General features: G+C 38.7%; 1 protein-coding gene across 1 annotated transcript in view; it reads right to left on the bottom strand.

The window, feature by feature from the left end:
• The window catches only part of LOC146321053 (uncharacterized), a 33,074-nt gene extending 18,005 nt beyond the window's left edge, over positions 1-15,069 (bottom strand). The window contains exons 1-7 of the mRNA XM_084725614.1: positions 14,921-15,069; positions 13,567-13,729; positions 13,349-13,420; positions 13,126-13,202; positions 12,389-12,489; positions 10,190-10,306; positions 7,029-7,103 (exon numbers count right to left, since the gene is read on the bottom strand). Coding sequence (XP_084581740.1) covers positions 7,029-7,103; positions 10,190-10,306; positions 12,389-12,489; positions 13,126-13,202; positions 13,349-13,420; positions 13,567-13,729; positions 14,921-14,980 — 665 coding nt within the window. The 5' untranslated portion in view covers positions 14,981-15,069. The remainder of the gene's footprint in view (positions 1-7,028; positions 7,104-10,189; positions 10,307-12,388; positions 12,490-13,125; positions 13,203-13,348; positions 13,421-13,566; positions 13,730-14,920) is intronic.
• Positions 15,070-27,090: the final 12,021 nt, after the last annotated feature.

Raw genomic sequence — 27,090 nt, 5'->3', positions numbered from 1 at the left:
GGACCTTAATGATGTTAATCAATACAGATACTCGCACCACACTGATCTGTGAGCAACCACAACCATTCAAGCAAAGCTGTCACTACGGCAAATGGTTTTCCCCAGGGCAGCATGAAAGGTTAACAAAATTATTTACCTTACTGACGTGTTTCAGGTGTGCTGGTTCACACAAACCACAGCCTTTTGTTAGCTGATTGTAGCTTTTATTCCTCTCTGTCATATTTAAAACTGATCTGCTGACCAAACCATGCAGAATATAACCAGATCTTGTTGTCTAGACCAACTAGAAGGTATTTCTTCTATTCTATCAAGTTTTTACTGAATCGATTTTTATCTTTTTCTTTGGTGTTGGTTTGGAAACCTAACTTTAAAGAAAAGAAACTCTGAATCAAATTGTTAAATGGTCTAGTAGGCTGATTGGTGAGTCACAGCTTAACCCAGCATCCCTGTGCACCAGACAGACACCCACCCCTTACACAGTGAATTTCAGCTTCTTCCTTCTGAACGGAGGTTCATGGTCCCAAGGTGGAGAAGGAGGCAGTATAAAAATAGCTTTGTTCCAGCAGCCATCACTTAGATGAACAAGTCACTGCTCAGATGTTTATTTACTTTTCTATGCTAGAGTTTTTTTTTATTTCAGTGGCTTTATGGCTATTTCTCTCTTTTTAAGTCTTGATTATTGCAGCCTTGAGTGCCTTTATCACATTTGTGTGGGTTTTTTGGAAAATGTGTGTCAAAATGGAGGCCTTGCTTACTGCAAACCAAATCTACCTACAGATACAGATAAAATCACCTGAACCTGAAGAACAGCAACACTCCACTGACTTACCAATGGTCATTCTATGCCTTGATTTGAGATAGAACAGAAATGGCAGGCAATGTCAGGAGAGAGCGATAGGGAATGTCTGTTCTATGCCTTCATACCCCCTTGGTCACCAGGATGCCCCTGATGTAGAAAAACTTTTTAATGTGAAGCAGCAGCAGGAAAAGTTTAGTTAGCAGCAGCAGTAACAATACAACTGAAAGGGTTAGAAGCTACAAAAGTACTGAGAGCTGAGCACTATGAAACCTTTAAAACTAAGCTTCCTCTCTAGCCGCCAGTGCAAACACACAAGTTGGGCCAATCAGTTGAGTGTGTAAGATTTATGGGGATTTAGTGGCAAAATACGGTTGAAATGGAAAATAACATGCAGAACCTGAAAATAAGAATTGCCGAGCCCCATAAGTTCTCCTACATGCTTGGAAGGTGAAGTGAGAAAAGGTGCAAGCCCACCTCTAGATGTCACTAAATCCTACAAGCTGGTTGTTTAAGCCAAAAAAAAAGGAAGAAAAAAAAAAAAACCCAGGGAAGACCCGGGTTGGCTCTGTTGGTCCTGGCACCAAACATGACCACTGTGGCGACTCAGTTGAAACGTATGCGCTTGGTGCGATTAAAGGGGAACAAAGCAAATAAAGTGGAAACATGACAATAGTTCCCATTTGGTGATCTGAAGAAAAGAGTAGCTGTTCGAGAAAGACTTTTTTGTATTTCAAGCCAACCATGAGTCTGTGCACTAAGCCTCAACCCCACTCAACACTTCCAGAGTGAACTTAAACTCTCAACAACAATGGCTGATCTCACTCATACTCTTGTGGCTGAAGACCTGCCATCACAATAATACATTACTGGCCATAGCTTTGGAATGGGCTGTCCCTCAATCACATATGGGTGTGGTATCGGTCATCTGTCTGAATCATTTTGACAATGTAGTGTCTGCTTTATCCCAGTAATGAAACCTAAAGAGCCAACAAAAGGCAGCTGTTGAAATGTAGAGAATATTTCTGCCTGTACTCAAACAGAGTACAGGCCGAGCCTGCAGAAACAAAGACTGACAGCACTGAGCAACTCAAACTGATGGCTCTAGTCCAGAATGCAATTTGTCCAGACGTACGCCGGGGCTTCTCCTAATCTCTGATGCTAGACCCACTGCTTGATTTTTCATCAAGAAGCATTATCTCTGCCCAAAAGGAAATGAGACACATGCTGCGACGTCTGCAGAGGAAAATCCCAAATAAGAGAGTTGACCCCTTACAACAAGTGCACACCAGCGAATGCCTGCACACACACGCACACACACATACATGCACACACGAGCACGTGGAAATACCATTCTCGGGAGATGTTGGCGATTCATTTTGTCGGATGTAACAGAACTAATTTTGGGAGGGAGCCTCTGTTAATGAGCACGTCTTTGATGTGTAAATCCTCGGTCCCAGTGCAAAGCTGATACGGTCTCACCACAATCCTGCTCAGGTGCAGCCCTGCTCCCTTCTGCATTACTTATCTTGTGTACCAAATACTGTAAGACCTCCGACAGCTAATAAACCCATATCTGAGAGAGAGAAATACACACCTACGTGCAACCTTGCTGAGCAAAAAAAAAAAAAAAAAGGAAAATAAGGAAGAAAAACAAGTTGAAGAATGCCAGTGGCACTAGGATGCTGGTGTATCTCGTATCTTTTTACTGTATAACCAATCCCTGTTTCTATTTTTACTCCCCCCTGGAAATCAGGCAGCGATGATAACATTATTTTTATGAAGTAAATGTAAGTCTTTGGTTCATTTCATTTCTCCACAGAATAATTGGATTGTGGCTGCACTGTCATGTACTCAGTGAAATGAATGCCTATTAATCAGTGGATAATTGGACACATACCCCTGATAAATGGTGCTGCTCCACTTTGAGTCACGTACAAATTAGGCCATTTTCAGGGATCCATTTCTTATCTGCTTTGACTCATGCTTATATAAGCTGCGAGCTAATATTGGTGGACAGAGCTACGGATGCACTAAGTCATGAGTCATCATGCCCAAAAATGAGATTACTTGATTTTACCATACGCCTGTGATATCTGAGCACATATCAGCTCCCTGATGGTGTTTCTAGATGACATCACAGAAACGGCTTTAAAACTCTCTGAACTACTCTGCTGACAATGACAGAACTTAAGAAGGCAAAATCAAGATAGTGAACGTACAGCAGGGATATTTCTTGACCTCAAAAAAGCAGCTGATACTATTAACCAGGGCTCACTACTTAAAAATTTAAATTTACAACAGTAGAGGGCTTGTATACTCCTATAAAAGTTAGAAATATAAAATCATTGAAGGTTATTTGTGGGATCAGTATTTTTTATTTTGCACAGGGTTTAAAGGACAGAGGGCATGGCACACTGTACAGATTGTAAAACTCCCTGAGGGACAGTGTGATATTGGGCTATATAAATAAAATCTTGGGAGGGTTACTTAGAAAATGTATGCCAATACAGTTAATAATTACCTGTTAAAAATGTAGTCAGTAACCTAATTCAAGTATCATAATCTTAAAGTAATCTGTGTACTTTCCATTTACCTCAGTACCAAATTGTTTAGCCTAATATGTTTTAAGTCTGTTGTTAAGTTTATTAACTGTTCGTCCAACTATTCCTAACCCTAACCATTTCTTATGCACAATGCATGTTTATCCTGTTACAAGTAATCTATTACTCCCCTAGCCTGTTGATATATCATTTACTTCAAGAAGGAGGAAATGCATATAAAACAAATACAAATATAATTTTATACTTCTAAAAAGAGCTATTAAAATGTCAAAAAATTGCACAAACTAACCCAGTTTTTCAAAATAAAGGCCCTAAAATTCAGACTTGGTAGATTAAAACAGCATAAATCATGCAAGATTAAAAAAGCAAATAACTGTCTTAAAGTGTCCAAAAGTTATTTAAATGAAAGAAAGTTGATATGAAATCACTATACTTCTGTCAGAGGGAAAATTTGACCCTTAGCAAGTAGATGTCCAGTCAGTGTTGATGGTAAATGTAGTAAATTTAAGCAACGCATTCCTCCCTTAGCTACACAGACATGGAGACTAGAAATCCAAGTTTAGTGGATGCTTTAAGAACAGCAGATTTTGAACAGGAGAACTCAGCTTTCTGTGTCAATACAGCACACACTCAGGAATTTATTGCTTCAACTGACTACGTTTACCATCAACACTGACAGGACATCCATGTGAAAAGTGCCAAAGTGCTCCTGTAGCTCAGTTGGTAGAGGATGCTCCCATGTACTGAGTATGTCAGTCCTCTGCAGCAGCCGCTGGTTCAACACCCGCCTGCAGCCCATTTGCTGCGTGTCATCCCCTCTCTCTCCACCCCCTTTCCGTCATATCTTCAGCTGGAGTTTGGAGTTTGGATCATGTAATGGTTTTGAGTTACAGATCTGATCATTTTTAAGATCAGCAAAAAAAAAAAACAGGGGCTACAGGTAAGGTTTTCAGCTCTTCATCTTTCTCTGTCTGTAGCCACAACTCTGTAGTCTTACCCAACGTCCAGCCCACAGCATTACTAATTGGTTACATATAAGGTTGTCAACAGTATCACAGTATCAATATATTTTCAATGCCACATTTAAAATGATACAATGTCTGTGTCAGTATTGAGAGTACCAAAGCCATTAAAACATTATCTAAGTGTTGGATCAATACTTAAGTTCAATCTAGTCTTTATTGTCTTGCATGAACTTTGGCTTGCAGCAAAAGCCAAAGTGTGTTCAGTGAATTTTTCTGCACCAACACTGTTAGCAGGACTGCAAATAAAAAAACAGAAAAAAAAAACAGGAAAAAAATACTTTTTTCTTTTGGCGTGGTATTAAAAGATATTTTTTATACTAGCAATGTATGAAAGTTGAAAATTCTGATGTCATGGAAATCCTATATGTCACAAATAACAGTCTAACAACACTGAAGGCTGCTGTGTGACAAAACAAGCAAAGAGACTGTTTGTATTATTAACAGTTATAGGTTAAATGTAAAAATTAACTTAAATGACAAATGGAAAAATGTATGATCAGAATGGCATGCTGGCACTATTTGGGATAGTGTAATTTTGTCTGATGGTACTTTTTACATACAGCATAATAGGTAATTTGTTGTTTTTCTGTTTTTCCACTTATTTTATCCCTTCTTGTTTGCGTAATAATTCACAGATGAAGATAAATTTCAAATGACAGATATTGCTATGTTGCAACAAAAATATCTAATGGGATTTGAGCGAGAAAAGCCTTTTGATCTGCTTTGTAAGCAACAAAAAATACACACTACAGATGCACTCCAGAGATTTGTTTATTATGTAGCCATCACTGCTAGGCTGTCAGCTACATCTAAAAGCTTAGCATGATTTACTAAATTATATAAGTGATTAATTATAGTCTCTTTAGCGGTGAAATACCTGTTAATGATTACACATGACAGGCTTTACTTGTAAACAATCAGAGATAGTGTTAGTGTTGCATAATCGACATTTCTACCAACATTCCTCCTCTGCACTCTCAGTTATCATTAATAACAGCACCTCCCCCCTCTATGATAATTAATGCATAATGAGATATATGCTGCGACAATGACTACCACTTGACATATATCTCGCCTGGGGGATTAAAGCAGTGTTATTACACTTGCTGTCACTCAGTCCCGACCACCGCCACAACCCCTCGATCTCCCCTCATCTGTTTCATGCTAAAAGAGCGCGATCAGCTAATGAGTTTCTTTGGCCTCCAATTAATCATGCTAATGAGCCCCACCCAGCGAAGATAATCAACTCTTCTCGCCATAACAGCCAATGAGGGAAGAGTTCGGAGCTTGACTCTTGAAACACGCCGGCGTCTCTGCCTCCACTCTCCTCATCCCTAATCCCCTTTTTTCTTGATGCGTTTCCCTTTTTTTTCTGCTCCTCTTCCTGCCTCTCTCATTTTATCTGCTCCTCTCTGCCCCTCAGAGCTCCTTATCGTCCTCCTCGCTCCTTCTTCACGCTCCTCTCTGCTCAATCTTCTTTTCCCTTCTGCTTTTTTCCACCACCCCCCCCCCCCCCTCCAGTTTCTGCTTCTCCAACATCTCTCCATCTTCTCTCCTCTTCACTTTTCATACGCTCTTAGAAATAAGGGTTCCAAAAGGGTTCTTCCTGAAGGGCTGAGGTTCTACGCAAAGACCAGTGGCTTCTGAAGAACCTTTTATTGAAAAAAATGTTTGTCAAGGGTTCTTTGTTAGACTAAGAGGACCCTTTTCATTCAAAGACCCCCCAAGAATTTCAACAATCCTTGAAGAACTCTTGTGTGAAGGGCTCTCTGTAGAACCCCAAGTGTGTTCTAGATAAAACCCTCAGAATACAAAAAGGTTCTTGTTAGCACCCCAAAATTGCCCTTGCAATACAAAAATGTTCTCAGTGGAACCTCCAGTGTGTAAAACCCTTGGAATATAAAAAGGTTCATGGTAGAACCCCCTTGGTTGGTTCTGGGTAAAACTCTTGAAATATAAAAAGGCTCTTGGTAGAACCCACTAAATGTGTTCTACATACAACACTTGGAATACAAAAATGTTCTCAGTAGAACCTACTGACTGTGTTCTAGATAACATCCTTGGAATATAAAAGAGTTCTTGGTAGAGTCCCCTTTGTTGGTTGTAGATAAAACCCTTGGAATACAAAAAGGTTCTTAATAGAACCCCCTTGGTTGGTCCTAGATAAAACCCTTAGAATAGAAGGTTCCTTGTAGACCCCCCTTGGTTTTTCTTAGTTAAAACCCTTGGAATATAAAAAGTAGACCCCCTGAATGTTCTTGTTAGCACTCTCAGAGGGTAGAAGGGTTCTGGATCGAACCCCCAGAGACAGTTCTGGGTGGAACCATTACACCATAGTAGGGTTCTCCTTTAGAACTGCTCATAAGGGGTGAAACCTTTCTAGGTGAAACCTTTCACAGATGGGTCTAAGTACAACTCTTTATTTGGGTTCTAGGTAGAGCTCACTGAAAGGGTGCCAAGTAGAACCTTTGTAATAGGTTTTACCAGTATTCAAAAATGGTTCTCCTATGAGGACAAGACAAAGAACGCTTTATGGTTCTAATCAGCACCCTTATTTCTCTGAGTGTTCTCTTGCTGCTTCCTCCTCTTTCCTCCCAGGCCTGTCCTTCCTCCGCCCCTAAAAGCAGCTATAAAGTGACTCACCAGTATTCTGTCCACTGGTCCTCCTCAAACACGTCCTCTGGGATGGGATCAATCAGCACCAGGTCTGACACTTGCCTGAGGACACACAGAGGACACACACACACACTCAGACGAAGTAAGACTCATTGACTACCCTTGTCCACTTCACCCTCCCGGCCCGGGCCGTAATGAGTGCGAGATGGATGTCGTCATCCCGTCCGTCTCTCTGTAGACTCGTCTGTCCTCCGTCCCCCACAGACAGATGACCACACCACATCCAGGGGCGATATTTCCATTTGAAAGGTGTCATCCTCTCACCACTACTTAATTTTCTGCCTTAATGGCAGCAACATCGTGCTTGATTAAATACTAAATCTTTCATCCCCGGTACGGGCTGCTTGTCACGTTAATCACCGCGTTGTCTGTGAGATGGCTGAGTTATGGGGGATGATGGGAATCGACACTGAAATATATTTTGCTAAGTGTGCGTGTGGGAGGCAAAATTTAAAAGTGTATATTTTCAAGTTTTATCATAGATTTGTCAGACACATGGAAATATTCTATATTTTTATATCATCAACAAATCCCACAGAGCTCCATTGTTTCTCAAAGCCTATTAAAAACACATCAGTGAGCCTCACTGTTGCACTAACTGGCATGTTCCTTCATTACCGAGAACACACACACACACACACACACACGCGCGCGCGCGCGCGCACACACACAGTAGTGTATTCAATCTTAAATACACTGCTCTGCTGCTATAAATACTCACAATCATGTTTTAATCCGCTGCTGAAAATAATCCCCAAGTAGTGAGCTATTTATTTATGTTGGAGTGAGGTTTTCTAAAAAGAACTACAGTGCCCAGCTATTTTAGAAAATTACTGAGACTTTTCTTAAAAAACAAAACCATATGTTTGTGACGCATTTTAATAGGAAGAAGGGAAGTCAAATATAGAAACTAACTATTGTTTGTTTTGGTTTCTTTTCACGGGATTTGACAATAAGAAAACTTTAGAATAAGGCCAACCTTATCCTTTAACTTTAACACTGCTGCTTTTTCACAGGGTTTTAAGTCAGTCTGTGTTCTTTGTTAAAGTTGCACAAGAATGGAACTCTAACCCTGCACATATTCAAGAAGAGGGCCCACTGTTTGTGTACTTCCCTGTGTCAGAGTGATTTATGGATTTCTTTCTGTAGCTTTTTAATGTGTCTGTCTACTATACGCTTCTAATTTGCATGTTTCAATTAGTGCTTAATATTGCAGCAGTGTTGTCATGTTTTGTGCATTTTTCTATCAACATTAATATTCCCATTTATATCAATATTCCCCAGTTTTCCTGTTTTGCGTGCGTGCTTCTGTGTTGCACATTTTAATTAGTACTTGACAATGCAGCATATTGATATTTTTCATTGTTTTTTGTTATTGTTATGCATGCTTACAAACTATTTCAATAACTGTTTTAAATTTAATCTTATATTCTGATAACAGATATATGAACATTGCATAAATATGAATATTAAAAACCCTTTTATTGCCAACTCTGGTGCATTTACAGCAAAGTTTATTAATGTGCACTGTCCCTGTTGAATAAGATAACAAATAAGTAAATCAAATTAAGATTGGATACCATGTTTTGTGTTTTTGCTCAGTATGCACCTCACTGATCTGCAAGTTTTGGATTGTGTCAGCAATTTCATTTTGCCACCTGTGAATGATGACATGGCTACTGCATTACTGTTACACGAAGAGTCAATTACTTTAAAAAAGCAGTTTTATAACTTTGCACAAACCAGATATCAAATTAGATTATATACTGAATTTCCTCATGCCAATTATTATTAATAAGTAGTTTTTCAGCAACTTAGTACTGCATTTTTTAAATAGGTTTTTTCAGTTTTTTAAAAAGGTTTTTGTGTGGTGCACATGCAGAAGACAACATAAAATCAAAATAATGAAAAAATCTGCAATGTATCAAGAGAAGTCAGGAAGGCACAGGCTTATACAACAGACCTGTCCTCGCTTGAGAACAAAAATAAACAGATCAATAAAAATAAAAACTAAGCTAACATAATTCAGGAAAATGCAACAAAGAAATATAAGAAGCACACAGCTCACCAGCAGACAACAATTTAATAAGAACAAAGAAACACATACGGAACAACACGGGAAAAATAAAGAAAAATAATTATGTATTTATATATACAAGTCAATAAATAATTAAACAGAAAGGCTGCAAACAAACTTCCTACCTCAAACAAAACTGAAGTAGGTCAGGCCTAAATATCTTAACTGTAAGTAGTTTTCTCCAAGAGCTACAGATCCTACATTTCCCATAATGCAACCACTTGCAATAGCATAACTTCTTTTCACCCGACCCATCTGGTAAACCCGTTTCCGATAGTCAGTCTTTCTAAGAACTATAATTGACAGCATTCACAAACATTTTTGCTACTTTTTTTGTTAATAATAAAACTCTGACTATTATATAACTTACATATTTTCTCCAAAAGTGCTCCAGATTACAGCCAGGCCTTACTATATTATTATATTAATATTATGTACTCATGGGAACACAGTCTTGTGGGATCTTGCGGGACATGATTTCATGTGATCTCATATGGAAGCACATGTAAACAAACCAGAGACTAATGCAGTGCAACAGCTTGCAGCGGTAAAACTTTGCACTGAAAAAAACAGAAGGAAAAGTTAAACAAGTCTGGATGAGAAAATGTTTGAGGAGACTAATTAACACAGGTTGTTTATCCTTCATCCAGAACAGGAGGTGAGATTTTAATTGTCTCTGTGTGAACAGCAGTCTGCTGCTGTCTGACATTAGCCTGAAGAGATAGAAAGTTTATGGCTGTTTGGCGACACTATCAGCTGCTCTGTCTCACTGTAGACTGTCTGTCTTCTCTTTATCCTGTTCATGGAATCAATCGCTAAAACCAACTTCATGCAAGAATGAGTCTGAGTGTGTGCTGCTGTGACCAGCACAGTGTGCGAATATGTGACGTGTGACACTGTCCGGCTGGTCACTGGTCAGGGCCGGTCACGCAGAAAACCAGCCGGTTATGGTCTCTGGCCAGTTGATCAGTGCATCTATATACTCATGACAAGACCTGTAAACTGACCTTTATGTGTGAAAATGGTGGAGCTCACCTTTAAGTATACTTACACGTCATGAATGTGGCTGTAGAACCTGCTGTTGAGCGCGCCGAGCTCCGAGCCCACCAGGATGAAGGGCTTGGCGATCCCAGCAGCCTGCACAAGCCGGTGCAGATCATCCACCATCCTGAAAGACAACAACACTCATCTGTCTCTGCACAAAACCAGGACATGTTGCAAACTGGGCCAGGAGGTTTATTTATTCAGCTATAGCTGGGACTACGACTCCCAGTATGAAAGATGAAAACGACAGGCCATCATTAATCTCATTAATCTCTAATCTGCTCGTTAACAGGTTTATTAAGAACCCACCAGAGGGTCATTACAGGAAAGCAAAAATAACCTAAGAAGTGTTACAAATTCTACCCTAAACTTAAAAAGTGCAACAACTGAGTGAAAGCTAAGGTCAGCTGTATTTTTAGTTTTCCAATTAATCTCTTTCCAGACGTGGCACCAAAATAAACAGCGCTGCTGAAACCCAAATGACAGCATAAAGGAGGGGTCTGCTGGCTCCTTCTCAATGCAACCCGCAGGAAAAAACAATCCGCAGCAAACTTATATCATCAGAGGCAGCATCATCATTACATGAGATGCAGCAGCTCCTCTCCGAGAGCCATCTGCTGCCCTGGGTTTGTTGTGCTAATAAATCAAACCTGCGGTGTCACGCCGAAATGAAGAGTTTTCACAAGACTCCAAGGGTTAAGGTTAGGTAGTCATCAAACTCCTCGAGATATTGAATTCTGGGAAATTGATTGCTTGCATCTCAAAACAGAGCGGCCGCCTCGCTTCCACGGGCCAGATGCCAAGGTAAACTAGACTGCTGACCGCTGGCGAACCACGCCTGCTCATCCTTTAGGCAGATTTAAAGCTCGACAACGGCGCTCCGATGTCAAAGGAAGGAAGATTACAGCCCAATCCCACGGCGGCGGGAGGCAGGGCGGGGCGGGGCTGTGGTGTGTTCAGCAGAGGAAGGCACGAGGTGTCCACGCACACATCAGTCTGCGCTGGCTGGAGCATTAATGAGGAGTCCCAGGCAGCTACTTTATCAAGCAAATATTGATTTCCCAGTGAATTACTGTGCAGTGGTAAATAATACAAAACTGAATTTGATGTGTGTTACTGCACTGTATGTACTGTAGCAGGCTTGGTTTATAGCTTGACACAGTGAAATTTATACAGCTGCAAAGATTAGACAATTAGTTGCTCAACAGAAAATTAAATCAGCAACAACTTTGATAATTAAAAGTCAATTTACTGAGCAAAAGCTGCCAAAATTCTATGATTATAGCTTCTGAAATGTGGAGATTTGCTGCTTTTTCTCTGCGTTGTATTTAATAATAAAATTAATATCTTTGGGTTAGGGATGAAATAGTCACTGTCAAGCAAAAAAGTCTAATTGTACTAACAAAAATAATCAACATTTTTTTTCACTTATTATATTTTTTCTTTTAGTCTACAGTCATGCTAGTAGTTCTTTGAGGCTGCAGTTAGACACAGCACTCCTTTTAGCTAAAATTAGCATGCTAACATGCTTGCAATGTCAATGCTATTGATTTTAAGCAGGTATTTGTTTACCATATTTGCCATCTTAATCTAGCATTTTAGCATGCAAACATGTGCTAATTAACAATAAACACAAAGTGCAGCTGAGCCTGATGGGAATATCAGTAGTTTTGTAAGTATTTAGTTACAAATTAATATATTAAACAAACTGTTCGTTGCAGTTCTAGATTATCCTTTTTGGGGTGTTAAGCTCAAGTGTCCTCATAAAAAGAATTGCTTTGGTTGTTAAATGGACATTAGATAATATATGACCTTCATCAGCAGTTTCTGTTGAAGATGATAAATATTTGCCTTTTTGTATCATGCTCCAAAGTAAATTCTGGCTCCCAACAATCACCACCCGCACCACGCACTGCACTGCACTACACTACACTACACTACTGCACATTTAGTCTATGTCTCATTCAGCATTTCCACAAGTTAATTTTACAAACTCAGCAACAACAGATAAATGAGACAGATGGCACTGCAGGTTTTAAAACAGCCCACTCACTCATTCAGAAAACACTTCACCGCAACAAAAGAGCTGATTTGAAACTGCGACATAATGTTTACAATGCAGACTCTGTGTACAGCAGCATGAGTGTCAAAAAGCTGTTACCCCACATTTTATACACCACATGCACTCAAATGAGAATATACTAACCGTCCAGTTGTTGACACTCCCCAAACTTTCTCAGTTCCAGTGGATTCATTCTGCATCAGCCGCTTGCTGAAGCCCAGTCCCATTCTGTCATAGGTGCAGACCTGAGCAGTGTGACACACAGGGAGAGCACAGGTTTAGAGGCATTTTTAAATAACGCCATGCTGTGCAGACACACGAGATGCTCTCAGTAAGGACTCACCCACACCACCCTATCGTGTGTCTGCACTTTAAAAATGCATGATGGCTGAGTAATGTTGAAAAGTAAGATACAGATCCAGGTGTAAACAGTGCACTGGAAGTTTGTTGTGTCGCTGCTCGTGTGATTTAGTTGTTCAGATGTATCCAGGCCCTTCTCCAACAAGCCAGTGACCTCATTTGGGTCACATTTCAGACAAACAACATGGGGCAGGCTGTCAGCCCCGACTTTCTGCTGTACTGAGTCCTTGTTGAGCAGAGAGGATGTGGCAGAGCCACTGCAAGGACTGTCCCTACATGCCCCTGACAACAAACAACATGGCTGTATTAGTAGCGACGAATTCGAGACAAAGTTCACCACAGTGGATGTCCTTGTCAAGTATTCTAACTCACCCTCAGTAAATCTGAAAAGTATTTCAGTTCTGATGAGCCCACTTGTTTTAACCATAGTAATAAATAGTGATATATATAAATATTGTCATGGTAAATCACTTAAAAATACAGCAATTCAAGACAATTCAAAGAAATTGTTTTTTCCTCACCTTTGTCAGTGTGGCCACACTTTCTTGGACATGCAACCAAACATCGGAGGACATTCCAGTTGGGGCATCCAGTATGACTAAAGGAAAACAAGGTTAATGTCGACTCAGTTAAAAGGGACAAACAAGCCACACAGACATGGAGCCGTGTGCCAGAAAAGGATTCATAACTTGGGAGGTAACCTGTCAGATCATGGAATATCTTCATAGGACTTATTTCGCCTACCAGCTGGTTTTCCGTGTCCCTTACACAAAAGATGCATCTTCTGACCCAAACCAACATCAACAATCTGGCCACCTGGATGTAAGAAGGAAAGGAAAGGGATTTTAGGCTTCACAGAAGACTTCTCATTAAGCTTTGAAAACTTAATAAACCTGTTTTGCAGAATAATAAAAATATAAACTGAAAGGAGCAATGTCTTTGTCAGCCTTAGATGAACGAACCTTTTGGCAAGAGCATCTGTCCTTCTCTCTGCAGTGATGCATAGTTGAGGAACGGCGGGATGATGATGATTAAAAGTAAACATTTTCCGATGTTCATGAGCACAGAGCCGTATGACATCCTGCCTTCAGATCCAGCTTGGCTGTGCAGTCTTTGATCCGGATCCTAGTTTATGTAAAGGAGGAAATGCAACATAAAGTCAGAAGAGATGTAACTTCAGCATCCTAGAGTTAAAAAAAGTATACATTTAATTAGGGCTGTACAATAAACATTGGGACATATAAATTATAAGCCAATAATGGAAAGGTTATATAATAATTTATTAAAAATAAGAATTATTCAGTCAGAGCAGTGGCATATTAAATCATCCATGTTTGCTCACTACATCTTAGCCTTTCTTACACTCAAGTGTGCATAGACTACAGGTTATATGAACGTCTTTTTAAAATTCAATGTGATATTATCAGTTATAGTGTAGGTATCAATGCAAGCAAGCAGTTAAACTTTATTTATATAGCACATTTCATTCCAGTTGAACACACAATGTGCTATACAGAGTGTGAGCCATTAAAGTTGCAGCCATAGAAATTATGTGGATAGTGTAAAATAAACACAGTTTCAAAAAGATGCACAAAATATAAGAATTAAAAGCCAATTGAGATAAAAAGAAACAAACTAAAATTAAATCAAGATCAGCAACCAACCAGTAAAAATAATAACACTTGAGAATTAAAACTTTAAAAGAATCATAAAACAAATTACAATACAATTAAAAAATAATGATTAAATTCAACTAAATTAGTTAGTTTTAGTTAGTTAACCAATAAGGGCATGGAATACATGCTGTGCAATAATATTTAATTGCTATAAAAATCCCAAAAGCTGACTTAAGTTTAAACAGGGTTAACCACAGTGTATTTCAGTGGAAGAATAGACCCTCTTCCGGGTTATAAGCAAAGTGCTGAGCAATATTGTTTTTATATTGTCCCACATTCATGCCGAATTGAAGAACTAATGCTAATAATTTGCTTATGATAAATCATGAATAAGGATAGCAGTAATTTAGCTGGAAGTAATCAAACAGTTGTTAAAACTGATGTTTTTTAAAGGGAATTTGGCTCGTCACTCTGTACAAACCTAACAGACACTGTCGAATACTATGTTTTGCTCCATCCAACTTTAGCAAAGTATAAAAGCAGGAAAACGTCTGAAAAACAGTGATGACAGCATTTAACTTAAACCCTGGTGACCAGTTTAACTGTGAAGCCAATTAGTTTAGCTAATGTGAGCTAACAGAGACCTACTGTCACATGTACATTAACTATCAGCATGTAGCTATCGCTAAGGTTGAATTACCTTTCTATCGGCACTGACAGGCTCATTGTTTGATGCTTGAGCTTCGGTTCTTCGACGCATTTTGAAATAAGGTGTTGCAACAAAGTTAAAAACACCATAAAAACACAAACTGCATAGAATGAATGAGAGTGTAGCCACTTCCTGGTAGAGGTACAGAAGCCGACATGAGACAAACTTCCTTTTGCGCGTTGCACTATTGTGGTTACTGTGAAGTCACCACAGCACATGCATCATGCATAATGCATAATTATATTATTGTTATGAATTGTGAATATTGTGAACTACGGTATGTTTATAATTAATATGATTATTATTACTTTATTAAATTTGCTCAAAATCTGTTTCATTTCAAAGGGGTTTTATTGACATGGGAAACAGGTGTTTACATTATCAGGGTCAGTGTGGAATGAAAACAAAAAATACACAAAAAGAAAAGAAAATGTGAGTAAAAAAAAAATAGAATATATAAAATATATAAAATAGAAAAATGTAGACTTTCATTTAAAAAACATTAACACAAATAACTGAGAACTATGTAAACACTGCATACATTTTTAAAACGTATTTAGAGATATTTGTTCTGTATGTATGTATTTAATGTGTCTATGTACAGACACCAGTGCAAATGATCAGTGCAGGAATACACAGGTGATTGACTCTCTTCTTGGTGATTGTATTTCACTGGAAACCCTCTGTATGTGTCTGTCTTGCTGTGCCTTTCCCCCTGCTTTTCTGTGAGGCACGTACAAGATTTTAGCAGTACAATTGTTGGCCTGCAGGGGTCGCTGTATCCCACAAACCCATCCATATGTCTACATCATAATGTATTGCACTCACAAGCAAAGGCAGCAGGATTAACATTAAACAGGCTCATAATCACCATTTAATAGGACTTTGTTTAAACATCTCACACACTCAAATGAAATATGGCCCTAATACAAACTGGGGGTCAATGACTGAACATATGGAAAACTTAGACTGCATCTTAATATAACAGAAGAGATGAAGATAATCAGAACAGTGATTGCATGTCCTCCACTCCTCTTAGAGCAACCAATCTAAACCTCATCATGTATAATAGCACATTTATGGTGGGCAGGACAGCTGCTTATAAGCCAACTAATATATGCAAATTGCTGTTTTTATGCAGTCATACATGTGTGGCACGCCAAACAGCATCAGTTTGCGTCATTCGGGGACTGTGACATCCATACTGATGAACTCTGCATCATTCACGTCAGTTTCCACACAGCTTGTTGTGAATTGGGCCTGCAGTTTGGCTGTGGTCCATGTCTGTAATCATCTTGCACATTTCAGACACCGGGGAGACGTAAGATAATAAAGTTTAATCGTTTCAGGAAAAGATTCAAATTTTAGGCAATCCATGACGTCAGAAACACGAATAAGGGACTATGAAACTTATTTTTGTTCTCGTTCAGAATCCAGTAGCTCTAAAATGTCTTTCCACAGTACCACTTTACAATAAGACTTCCCTTATAACCTTATATGATTTATACATGCTTTATAATTAGATTATTAATGGGGCTGTAAATGCTCTATAAACCATCAATAAGACGCTACAACACATTAGATTGAAACAGCAATAGTGACTTGTTGCTTGACAAATAGTGAGCTCACATTTATCTGTACTACAGCCACAGATCTTATTACTTAATTAGCTTACTCTTTCTCCATCAGCCAGCATATACCTGTTGGCTTTATTAGATATTTGTTAAAAAGTTATTAGCATTTGTCCATCTGGATCTTGCCATAATGAGCCAACAGTGATGTAATATGTTATATGTAATAACCTTTTTATAATTGTTTATCAATGATTTATGAAGGCTTTACAACCTAATTAATAACCTAATTAAAAACCATTTACAAATAATCTATAGGGGTAATCTTATTGCAAAGTGCTACATATATATGCTGAGAGACAAACGAAGCAAGAACATCACCTTAGCATTGTAGCCTGTTCCCCATCATCTAACTGGCCTCCACTGGTCTCTGGGTGTGTTGGTCCCAGTCCAGCAGTGATCACTGGGAATCTGGGAAGAGTCTCCTAATGGACTGCTTTTGCTACATGGCAATTGGACATAACACACAGTGTTATTGGCTATTGTAAATGCCAATCAATGTCAGTGACAAGTCCCTCCCTATCTGCCTATTTTACAGGAAAAACATAATCAATAAGCACTCTGCGGGCTGTTTCACTGGAACTTTAAAGAACCAGTTTGTAGGATTTAGTGACAGTCAACTCGTGCAAAAAACAACAGACCATTTCCAGAGCCAGTGTTTGTTTGTCCGTTCTGGGTTACTGTAGAAACATGGTGATTCAACATGGCAGCCTCCATGGGAGAGCTCCCACGCTCTCTGTAGATGGAAACTACTCATTCAAAGGTAACAAAAACGATTCTTATTTTCTGGTGATTACTACCGACAACACACTTGTGAATATCATACTGTATTTCTTTCCTGCCTCCCCAATCACACACACTGGACCTTTAATATTCACCAAAGGGAGAACAAAGCCAGACTAACCTGACTATTTATCCATAAATAGTGTCTAGACAAAGCAGAACCTTAACAATAAACCCTGTTTAGATAGCAGGTGACTGGTGACTGGAGCCATGTAGGGAATTCATTGCAGTAATTAAAAAGCCTGGCTGGACCAAAATGATGAATGTCAGGTATTGACTCGCTGTCAGCCTGGCTGTGTGTGTGTATGTGTGCGTTTGTGTGTGTTGTTTTTGTTTCAGGGTATCCAGGGTTGATTAAAGCTAATGACGCAGGGCCTTCGCAGCCTCTTGCTTCTGTTCCAGCTCCACATAATTAGGCTTGAGAGAAGGATGGCCTAATCAGACAACTGTAGCTTCGCTCTACAGTTTGTGAATGCCATTCAAACAGCAGTCACTCGGCCCTTGACTCCTGTATGGCCTGTCAGTCTGAACAGCGCTGAACAGAGCACACAGGTCCTTTGCCTTCTGGCTCCTCTGGGAAATCAAAGACAGCTCATTCCATCAAAGATTTAGACTTAATAACACCATTCACCACAGTAACAGAAAAAAGAGAAAAAACTCTGATGATGCATGATGTCCTTGACTGCCAGACTAAAGGTTGGTATTTGTAGTTTGTCCCTCGGATTACCGGTGCGGGGTCCGAAGCTTTACACATCTCCGATTGTTGACAAAGCTCTAAATCAAACCCACAGAATCCAGCAGTGATTGAACTCTGAGATTGTCAGATATGACCTGCAATGCTTTTATATGATTGCTTTCTTTTGAAATACACATGCCCTCTATGTTCTTGTAACAAATCCAGATGAAAAAACAATTCTGTAATGTTCCTACAATCTCCCTTTAGGGATTTAATGCACACTTGCTGTCCTGTTTAATTTACAGTGACCTTTGTATAATCAGTAGTGTAATTTAAATCATCTTTGGTATCAGAGTAAAATCACTGCCCCTAAAAAGGCAATTCAATTCACCCTAAAAATAAAAAAAAATTCCCTCACCTGTAGTGCTATTTATCAGGAGGTGGGTATAAATCAATATGTACAAGTCACAAACAAGTCTCAAGTCTTAATCTTCAAGTCTCAAGTAAGTCCCAAGTTACTGTGGTGAAAATCATGTCGACTCCCTGCTACAAATCAAGGTGGATCTCTGCTATAAGTCAAACAAGCTGAGTCCCTGTTTTAAGTCGAGTCCCTGCTATAAGTCAAGTTTAGTCCCTGCAATAAGTCAAGTCAAGTTCCTGTTGTAAGTCACATAAGTCGAGTACCTGCTATAAGTCAAGTCGAGTACTTGCTATAAGTCAAGGCGAGTACTTGCTATAAGTCAAGTACCTGCTATTAATTAAGTCAAGTACTTGCTATAAGTCAAGTACCTGCTATAAGTCAAGTCGAGTACTTGCTACAAGTCAAGTACCTGCTATAAGTCAAGTACTTGCTATAAGTCGAGTCCCTGCAATGAGTCAAGTCGAGTACCTGCTGCTATAAGTCAAGTCAAGTACTTGCTACAAGTCAAGTGCCTGCTATAAGTCAAGTACTTGCTATAAGTCGAGTCCCTGCAATGAGTCAAGTCAAGTACCTGCTGCTATAAGTCAAGTCAAGTACTTGCTACAAGTCAAGTACCTGCTATAAGTCAAGTACTTGCTATAAGTAAAGTACCTGCTATAAGTCAAGTCAAGTACTTGCTACAAGTCAAGTACCTGCTATAAGTCAAGTCGTGTACTTGTTATAAGTCAAGTCGAGTACCTGCTATAACTCAAGTACCTGCTATAAGTCAAGTCAAGTACCTGCTTTAAGTCAAGTCGAGTACTTGCTATAAGTCAAGTACCTGCTGTAAGTCAAGTCGAGTCCCTGCTATAAGTCAAACAACTCAAATCGAGTCCCTGTTGTAAGTCAAATCACTGCTGTCAGTGAAAAACAACTTGAGTCCCTGCTATAAGTCTAGTCGAGTACCTGCTATAAGTCAAGTACCTGCTATGAGTCAAGTCAAGTACTTGCTATAAGTCAAGTCCCTCCAATGAGTCAAGTCCCTGCTATAAGTCAAGTCGAGTCACTGCTATAAGTCAAGTCAAGTGCCTGCCCTAAGTCGAGGAACACAGGGAATAATTAACAAAAAATCCCAAAATATGACTGTACATTCATGGAAAAAGACATTGCTGATGAGTTCAAATGTTTAGGGTTTTGTTGTTTCTTTTTTTTTTGTTTTGGTTTTTGTTTTTGGTGTTTTGAGGACCACAAGCTGAGCGCCAACTAGTTCCATTATACTTGAGAGTCCAATTTGAACTCAAACTATTGAGATGGATAACTAGCACTGCAGTTGAGAAGAAAAATATGGCTTTCCGATTTCGGGGTGAAGTGTCCCTTTGAATACTGCTACACTGTTTCTTATAGTTCTGTGATGATAGTTGTAAGCAGACTGCTCCTGATAAAAGGAGTCTTGTACTCCTCTTTGGTATTAACATGATGTGTCCTTTAGCGCCCAGAAAACAAGAACATGTTTTTTTTTTTGTTTTTTTTTGTTTTTTTACAGTTTATTGCTTTGTACACTCTGCTATTCTAATTAGATATTGCTCATAAGCTACATGTGCCTTAAAGCCACATGTAACATCTTCACACTCCCAGTGCACAGAGAACAGGCGTTCCTTCAAAGCCAGGTCACCTTGACACCATCTTCGCTGTTTGTGCCATGTCTGGAGGCAGCAGCCATTTTTAAAGTGTTGCTTCTTCCCCCTTAACCCTGACATTCAGCGCAGTCTCACACAATGCATTTCAGCCTGAGTCATAGGGCACCTTTCCCAAACAACACGTATCGAATAAGACAGCCATTAAAATGGAAAGAAGAGCAGTCTGAGTGCAAATAATAACTTATTATTATGACATTTCTCACATGCCTTTGCACCCTTATCCTCCCTGGCCAGCTTCAGTTCTTTCACAAGCAATGCTCCTCCACTTTGGCTCTCTGCTTGATCTCAAGCCCCGAAAATTGATTCCTTTAAAATACCACATCACATTGAGGCACTGACGTACCCGCAGGAGACTTTAATACATGTACATGAAATCAAATGGTAATTGAGATCGCATTGCAGGTGGATGAAAAGCCATTTCCTGTTTGTCTCATCTGTTTTGCCACATAGAGCAGGTTAAATGGGTGACATTTCCGCACCGGGCGGATCTGTATCACCAAAGGCCATCACCAAATTCTGCTGGGGCATTCATATCTCACAACATGTTGGCTTGCCTTTATTAAATCCACCTGACTGAATGGTGGTATGATGTTACAATGCACTGGCTCAAAGGGAAACAGTAGCTGTGGTATTTAGCCATGACTCTGGGGATGGCAACGCTGGTCAGTTCACAACTAATCCAGACTGAAATATCTCAAAAATTATTGGATGGATTGCTGTAAAACTCTGCGGCAACTTTCCTCTGACATCACACTCAGGCTGGAAAGCTCAAATGTTGCACTGTGTTCCAGGTTGCAAGTCATATGAAATCTGACAAATCATGTCATGTCACGTCACTGATTCACGAGTGATCAGCAACAACAAGACAAGACAATCAAGGATGAACATCTGTAGCGACATTCGGCCACATTTCAAGTTAAAGCAATGTATCTGATAACCCATTAGCCTCAGTGAGACAACAACATCCATTAGCATTCAGCCACTTCCTAGCTAATATTTTCCAGAAAGGCGTAAATTAATTTTCTGTTGATGCTTCAGTATTTATTTACGCCTCATATCGCATATCACTGCAAAGCAGTAATGTTAGCCAGGAAGTGGTTGGATGCTTACATTGTCTTTCCAGTCACTAATTAAACGGGACGCAGTGAAATGCTAAAGATTTGTCAGATTCTCTCTTTTTATATGATTTGTAGCCTAGAACACAGCAGTATGATATCTGAGCTTTCCACCCCAAGTGTGATGTCAGAGGAAAACGGTCGCTGTGTGATTGATGAATTAAATAGAAATTTGTGTTTTTTTAACAGTTGTCTTGGGACCAACTGATGAATTGCCGTAACATTTTGTAGATATTCATGCTCCCCTCAGGATGAATTGAAATAATTTTAGTGATTGATAGCACCTTCATCATGTTTTAATTTGTGTTAAGTTGTACTTGCGAAACTAATGACATTTTCATCAGTATCACCTGTAAAGTCTGAATTTCTACTTAGCAAATGTTTGCATGCTAACATACTAAATAAGAAGGTGAACATGCAACATTAGGTTGCCGATGCCACATTCATGTCATATTTTTTAGACCATAGTTAAGAGGGAGAAAAAACATTCATGTCTGCCTCCAACTTGTAATTCCAAGTTTGGGAATTTCTGAATAAAGTTATTCTGGGAGTCTTGGCTTCTTGTTCCTTTTCTCCAGCTATGGCTGCAGCAGCTGAAGGCCAAGCTCTTTCAACAAAGTACAATGTTAGTGTGATCCCTGGCTTCCAAAGCTGGAAATTTTGCCAGGAAACTAACTTGTGCTTTTATTGCAGCAAGTCAAGGCAGTTGAGATAACTAATTGAGTCCTAACTGCTACCGGGACAGTATCTCAACCACTGGCACAAAAACAAATCTGTCATCATCAGTAGCCTCAAGTGGATCTTCATTTCCAGAGCCATTGTCATCAAAACTCTCTATTGTAAAAGAAACTGCAGCTCTGCATAATTCAACCTGACAACCAGGTGTCAGAAAATGGTAGGATTTCCACTTCTTACTATTCCGCTAATATTTTGCAAATACAGTATAAAGATCACCTTGTCATTGAGCATGTTGGCATGTTAGCATTTGGGCTAAAGCATTCATCACAGAGCATGGCTGTAGACTACTGTGTTGCATTCACTTGCTCGATGGTCCCATTTCATGAGTTAGGAAGTTATTCCTCTGACTTTGATGTATTCATAAGCTTTTAAGTAATAATGTGGAAACAACATGGATGCTACAAAGGATAAGATAAGGTTATCGTAGGTCTGGCATTGTACTTGGTGTCACATCTGAGTTATTGACAGAAGTGACAAAAGTCTACACATTCTGTACTCAAGTAGAAGTACAGATACTTGTGTAAAAAAAAGACTGGTAAAAGTAGAATTATTGATTCAACTTATTTACTAAAAGTGCTGATTCTGTGCAGCACTAGTTGAACCTCACCTTTTCTCAGCATTCAAATCTCCCTCTTCATCTGCTTTGTCTCGGTATGTCTTCTACATCATTTATATCTTGTTACATCCTGTCTGTTATCTTGTTTTTGTTTTTTTGTCTCGCTATGTCTTTAACATCATTTTCACCTTGTTACGAAATATTCATCTTGTTACATCTTGTATGTAATTTATGTCTTGGTATGTATTGTTATGTCTTGTTATGTCTTATTCACCATTTTCATCTTGCTACGTCTTGTTACATTGTTTTTGTCTTGTTATGTCTTTTATGACATTTCCATCTTAATACATCTTTTTACATTGTTTTTGTCTTCTTCAACTTAAGTAACAAGTCTGTTTGTAGAATGTAAGGAGTAGAAACTATAGATATTTGTGCTAAAATGTGGGGAGTAAAAGTAAAAAGCTAAAGGAAAGTTCAGATACCTGAAAATTATACCTAAGTTCAGTAACAAAGTATTTGTACTTCATTACTTCCCATCTCTGGTGGTTGGTTAGCTGAGATCAGCACAATGCTGTGATAGCTTGAAGTTTCATATAAAATGTATTTTATATTATATACGACATTACTTATATTACATACAAAGTGATTTTGTCCCAGGCTTGTTGCTACATCAGTGCATTCTCTGAGACCAATAATGCTTTACCTGATTTGCTATCAGGGTCAAGGCTAATAAGATCTAAGTCACTCTACATGAACAGAAACAGTTGCAACTTAATATGATATTACAAATTACATCTAAGAATAAAAAAAATGATACGCAGTACATGCAAAGTGTAAACCAAATATTGACTTTTGTCCACCATGTTTTCACAGACTTTCCGAATAGTTGATCTGACTTGAGGGTGTGAATTATCTCTGATGGGAACTAATTCTTCCCATCATTCTGATGCCAAATGAAGAAAACATTACCATTCCCCTTTCTTCCCTCTGGAGATTTGTAAAAGCTATCACTCTGCTCTGTATAGCCTAGAGGGAGAACATGTACAATTTCTTCATCACTTACAGACAGCAGTCAGTGTTCTGTCTGCTGCACAGCTTCACTACCAACACACAACTCAACAGAAGCAGCTTATAAAAAATGAAGACTGGATGTTTTTTTTTCCATGTTGTTGCACCCACAAATGTCAAGTGAGCTCCTATAAACTTTAAGGTGGATCTGTTGTTTCCCACCAACAGGCTCAAAGTCACGTGAAGTTTTCATTGTAACTGTCCCATTGAGCTTTGTGTAACATTACAAGAGATGTTGTGGAAGTAATTTCACTCAGACTCACTCAGATGAGAAATTCATCCTCACTGGTTCTCCATAAGTCTCAAGCCAAATTAATTTACCCGAGACTGTTTACAGTTTTATGATGGGTGTGAGAAAAATCACACACGCACACGCACACACACACACACACACACACACACACACACACACACATTAAATGTTACTGCTGCAATGAAGTGCCTCTTTAACTAATTTTCTGATGAATGGATTCTCTGATTCATAAAAAATAGGATTATGTTGTGAGGAATATCTAATATCTCAACCAGGGTTGGGAGAGTTACTTTAAAAATGCATACTGATACCATCTCTAATTACTGTTAAAAAATGAAATTAGTAATCTAATCCAAGTATCACTATATTGAAGTATTGTAATACTTTCTGTTACTTTTGGATCACCTCAATACCACATATGGTGAATTTCTTTAGCCTTTTATGTTTTATGGTCACTGAAGGTTAATTCTTTGTCCAACTAGTCTCTCCTTTGTTTTGCATGAATGCATGTTTAGATCAGTAGCTGTAACTGTGTGCATTTGAATGTACTGTGTAGCTTACATTAGCGGTTGGTCTGTGTAGCTCATGTTAGCATTTGGTCTGTCGAGCTAACGTTAGCAGTTGTCCTTACCTGTAAATGTTTCTTTAAATTAGAGGTTGAGAAATAACAGAATTTTCACAGTTTAAAGCAGAACTTTAACTGTGATGTTCCTATTTTTTAATTTTAAAACAAAATAATGTTAAAATTTTCCACCCAGTGGCCACCTTTTGGCCATGATAATGAAGAGACTGTGAGATTAGAAGGTTTCACTGAGACCAGAGCGGCGTTGTGAGATGCCAAGTGTAGCATATGATTCTTTATTTTCCTGTTCTGTATATGATTCTATGTGAAAAGGTACACTGAGGCCCTTTCTTTGACAAAGCAAGCTATGTCTTAGGAAATGCACTGTCTCCTTCATTTATTTATGAGTGAGCTCTGGGGTGTTCAGGAGGGTCGGCATCACAGGCATCAGTCTTCAGCCCTCAGTCTTCAGACTCCATGTGGCGCTCATCGATTTTAGCCCCTCGCTGCTGGAGTGCACCATCAATCAATACAGTAACAAGTCTTCATTTATACTTGAGAAATGCAGTTTCCAACTCAGTGGGCACGAAGTCTCGGTGTTGTCAGTGTGGTCAGAAAGAGAGAGAGAGGCTCTGGTCTGCATTTGGCCTTAGGCCTCATCTGCCCGACAACATATACATGTCGGTACGTCACCATCGTGACACAACAACACATACATGCAGTATAAATATTAAATGTATTTGCAAACATACACATGTCTAATGCATGCTTTTCACATGTTCATGTGGATGCTCTTCTGCAGCCGAACCAGTTTGATATCTATATTGCGTTTTCTCCTCCGCACCCACGATGACAACGTTGCAGTGCCTGAGGGCGATCGCCTGGGCAGGAGGCAGCGCGTTATATGAGGCTGTGTTCTCACAAGGCCACACGTTTAATGTAAAGCAACGGCCCAAGGTGTTTTCCATTCATCACTGCCAGGGTCTTTATTTTGTCGGCCCATACAGACATGACTCTGCAGAGGAAAACTATTACCTGCTGGTGATAACATTCTCAAGGATGTTACCTTTAATCCAGATGAAGTAGTTCATAAAGCCTTTGCATGAGCTGATAGTGTGCCATTAGGTCAACTGGTTCTAACTCTCGTCTCTGATAATGAGTTAATACAAGTGTCTGACTATGGAGGGTAATAAGGGCTAATACTAAATATAGAAATATACCTAGATATAATTATATAATTAAATGCTCAAATAAATATATATATATACATAAGTATACAATAAATGAATAAATATATAATAATATAATTTGAAAATGCTCTAATAAATGAAAAAAAGAAGAATTATAATATAATCTAATGCCTAATATATAACTAGATTAAAAAAAAAAAGTTTTAATACATGAATAAATATTATGTTATGTAACTTAATGCGTAATTGTCACTAAATAAATAAATCACAAATTAAATGGGACATTGAATACAGAAATATTACATGGTTTCATTCATTCATTCATATTTTGATAAGTATTTTGTTGCATAATGTTATAGGTATTCATTCATATAAGCTTTTAATTACAGAATTATTTCTGTATTTATAAATATAGTTTCGGCCCCAGAACCCTTCATGAGAAACTTACAAACTGAATATGACTAAATACAGTTTAGAGATCCTTTATTGCTATTTAGTTTGTCACCTGTTGATATAATATCTGGTATTCTGTCAGGATTTATAGCATCTCTGTGGGGCAAGTGACAGTTTAGTGACTTTTTATATTCACTGTTGTCACATTAAATTTCTACAGGGAGCTACAGTGTGAAGTTAATAGTGCCCTTTTACTTACTATATCATTATAATATACCAGTATAGTGTACTGTATATATACTGTGTGTTTAATAGACCTATAAACAGTCAACAATTGACTGCTCCTTTTTACCCTGCAGAATGTCATTTATCTCCACAATAATCCTGAGGGGTCTCACAGTTATGCTGTTATTTGTGAATAATCATTTTAACATCACATGGTTTAATATTTATTGATTAAACATTAAATCTATAGAGTCACAGAGGCGACAAATGTCACTCCAATGAAATCAAAAGTATAAATAAAAGTCAGCTGAATATTTCACTGTGAGAGGTTTGTAAAAAAAAACAATGAAAAATCAATTAATTCTAAGGGTCATGGTCCCTCGACATCTGATGTCAACGACTCTGCAGCTTTAGATTAGATTTTAGATTAGATTAGCCTTTATTGTATCCCTCAGGAGAAATTTGTCTCAGGCATTTGAGAGAACACAGATGGCATAGCAGCACACATGTACAATTAAATCAGACAGTTAGATTTATTCTTTAGGTATTTCTGAAGTCCATCATACTGTTTTCTGTGAGCAGCAAAAATGGAACTACAACCAAATCTTGTTGTGCAATCCTGTGCTGTATAATGATAAATAAATTCACCTTGTACCCTAACATGCAGTGTCAGGAACCCATGAACACCACAACATACACACCAAGAATGTTGCATAGATGCCCTGCACAAACATATTGTACATCCTCCCTGAGGTGAATGGAGCTTTGGTTCAGTTTAATTTACAGCAGTTTTCTACTCTGGATTATAGTGGCGTCCTGTATACTGCATAGGCTCAGTTTGAATGTCGACACTTATCATTTCAAAGACAAATAT

Source organism: Lutjanus erythropterus, chromosome 9 (genome assembly GCF_056507025.1).
Source record: "Lutjanus erythropterus isolate fLutEry1 chromosome 9, fLutEry1.hap2, whole genome shotgun sequence".
Taxonomy (NCBI): Eukaryota; Metazoa; Chordata; class Actinopteri; order Lutjaniformes; family Lutjanidae; genus Lutjanus; species Lutjanus erythropterus.
This window is presented reverse-complemented; position numbering and strand designations above follow the sequence as displayed.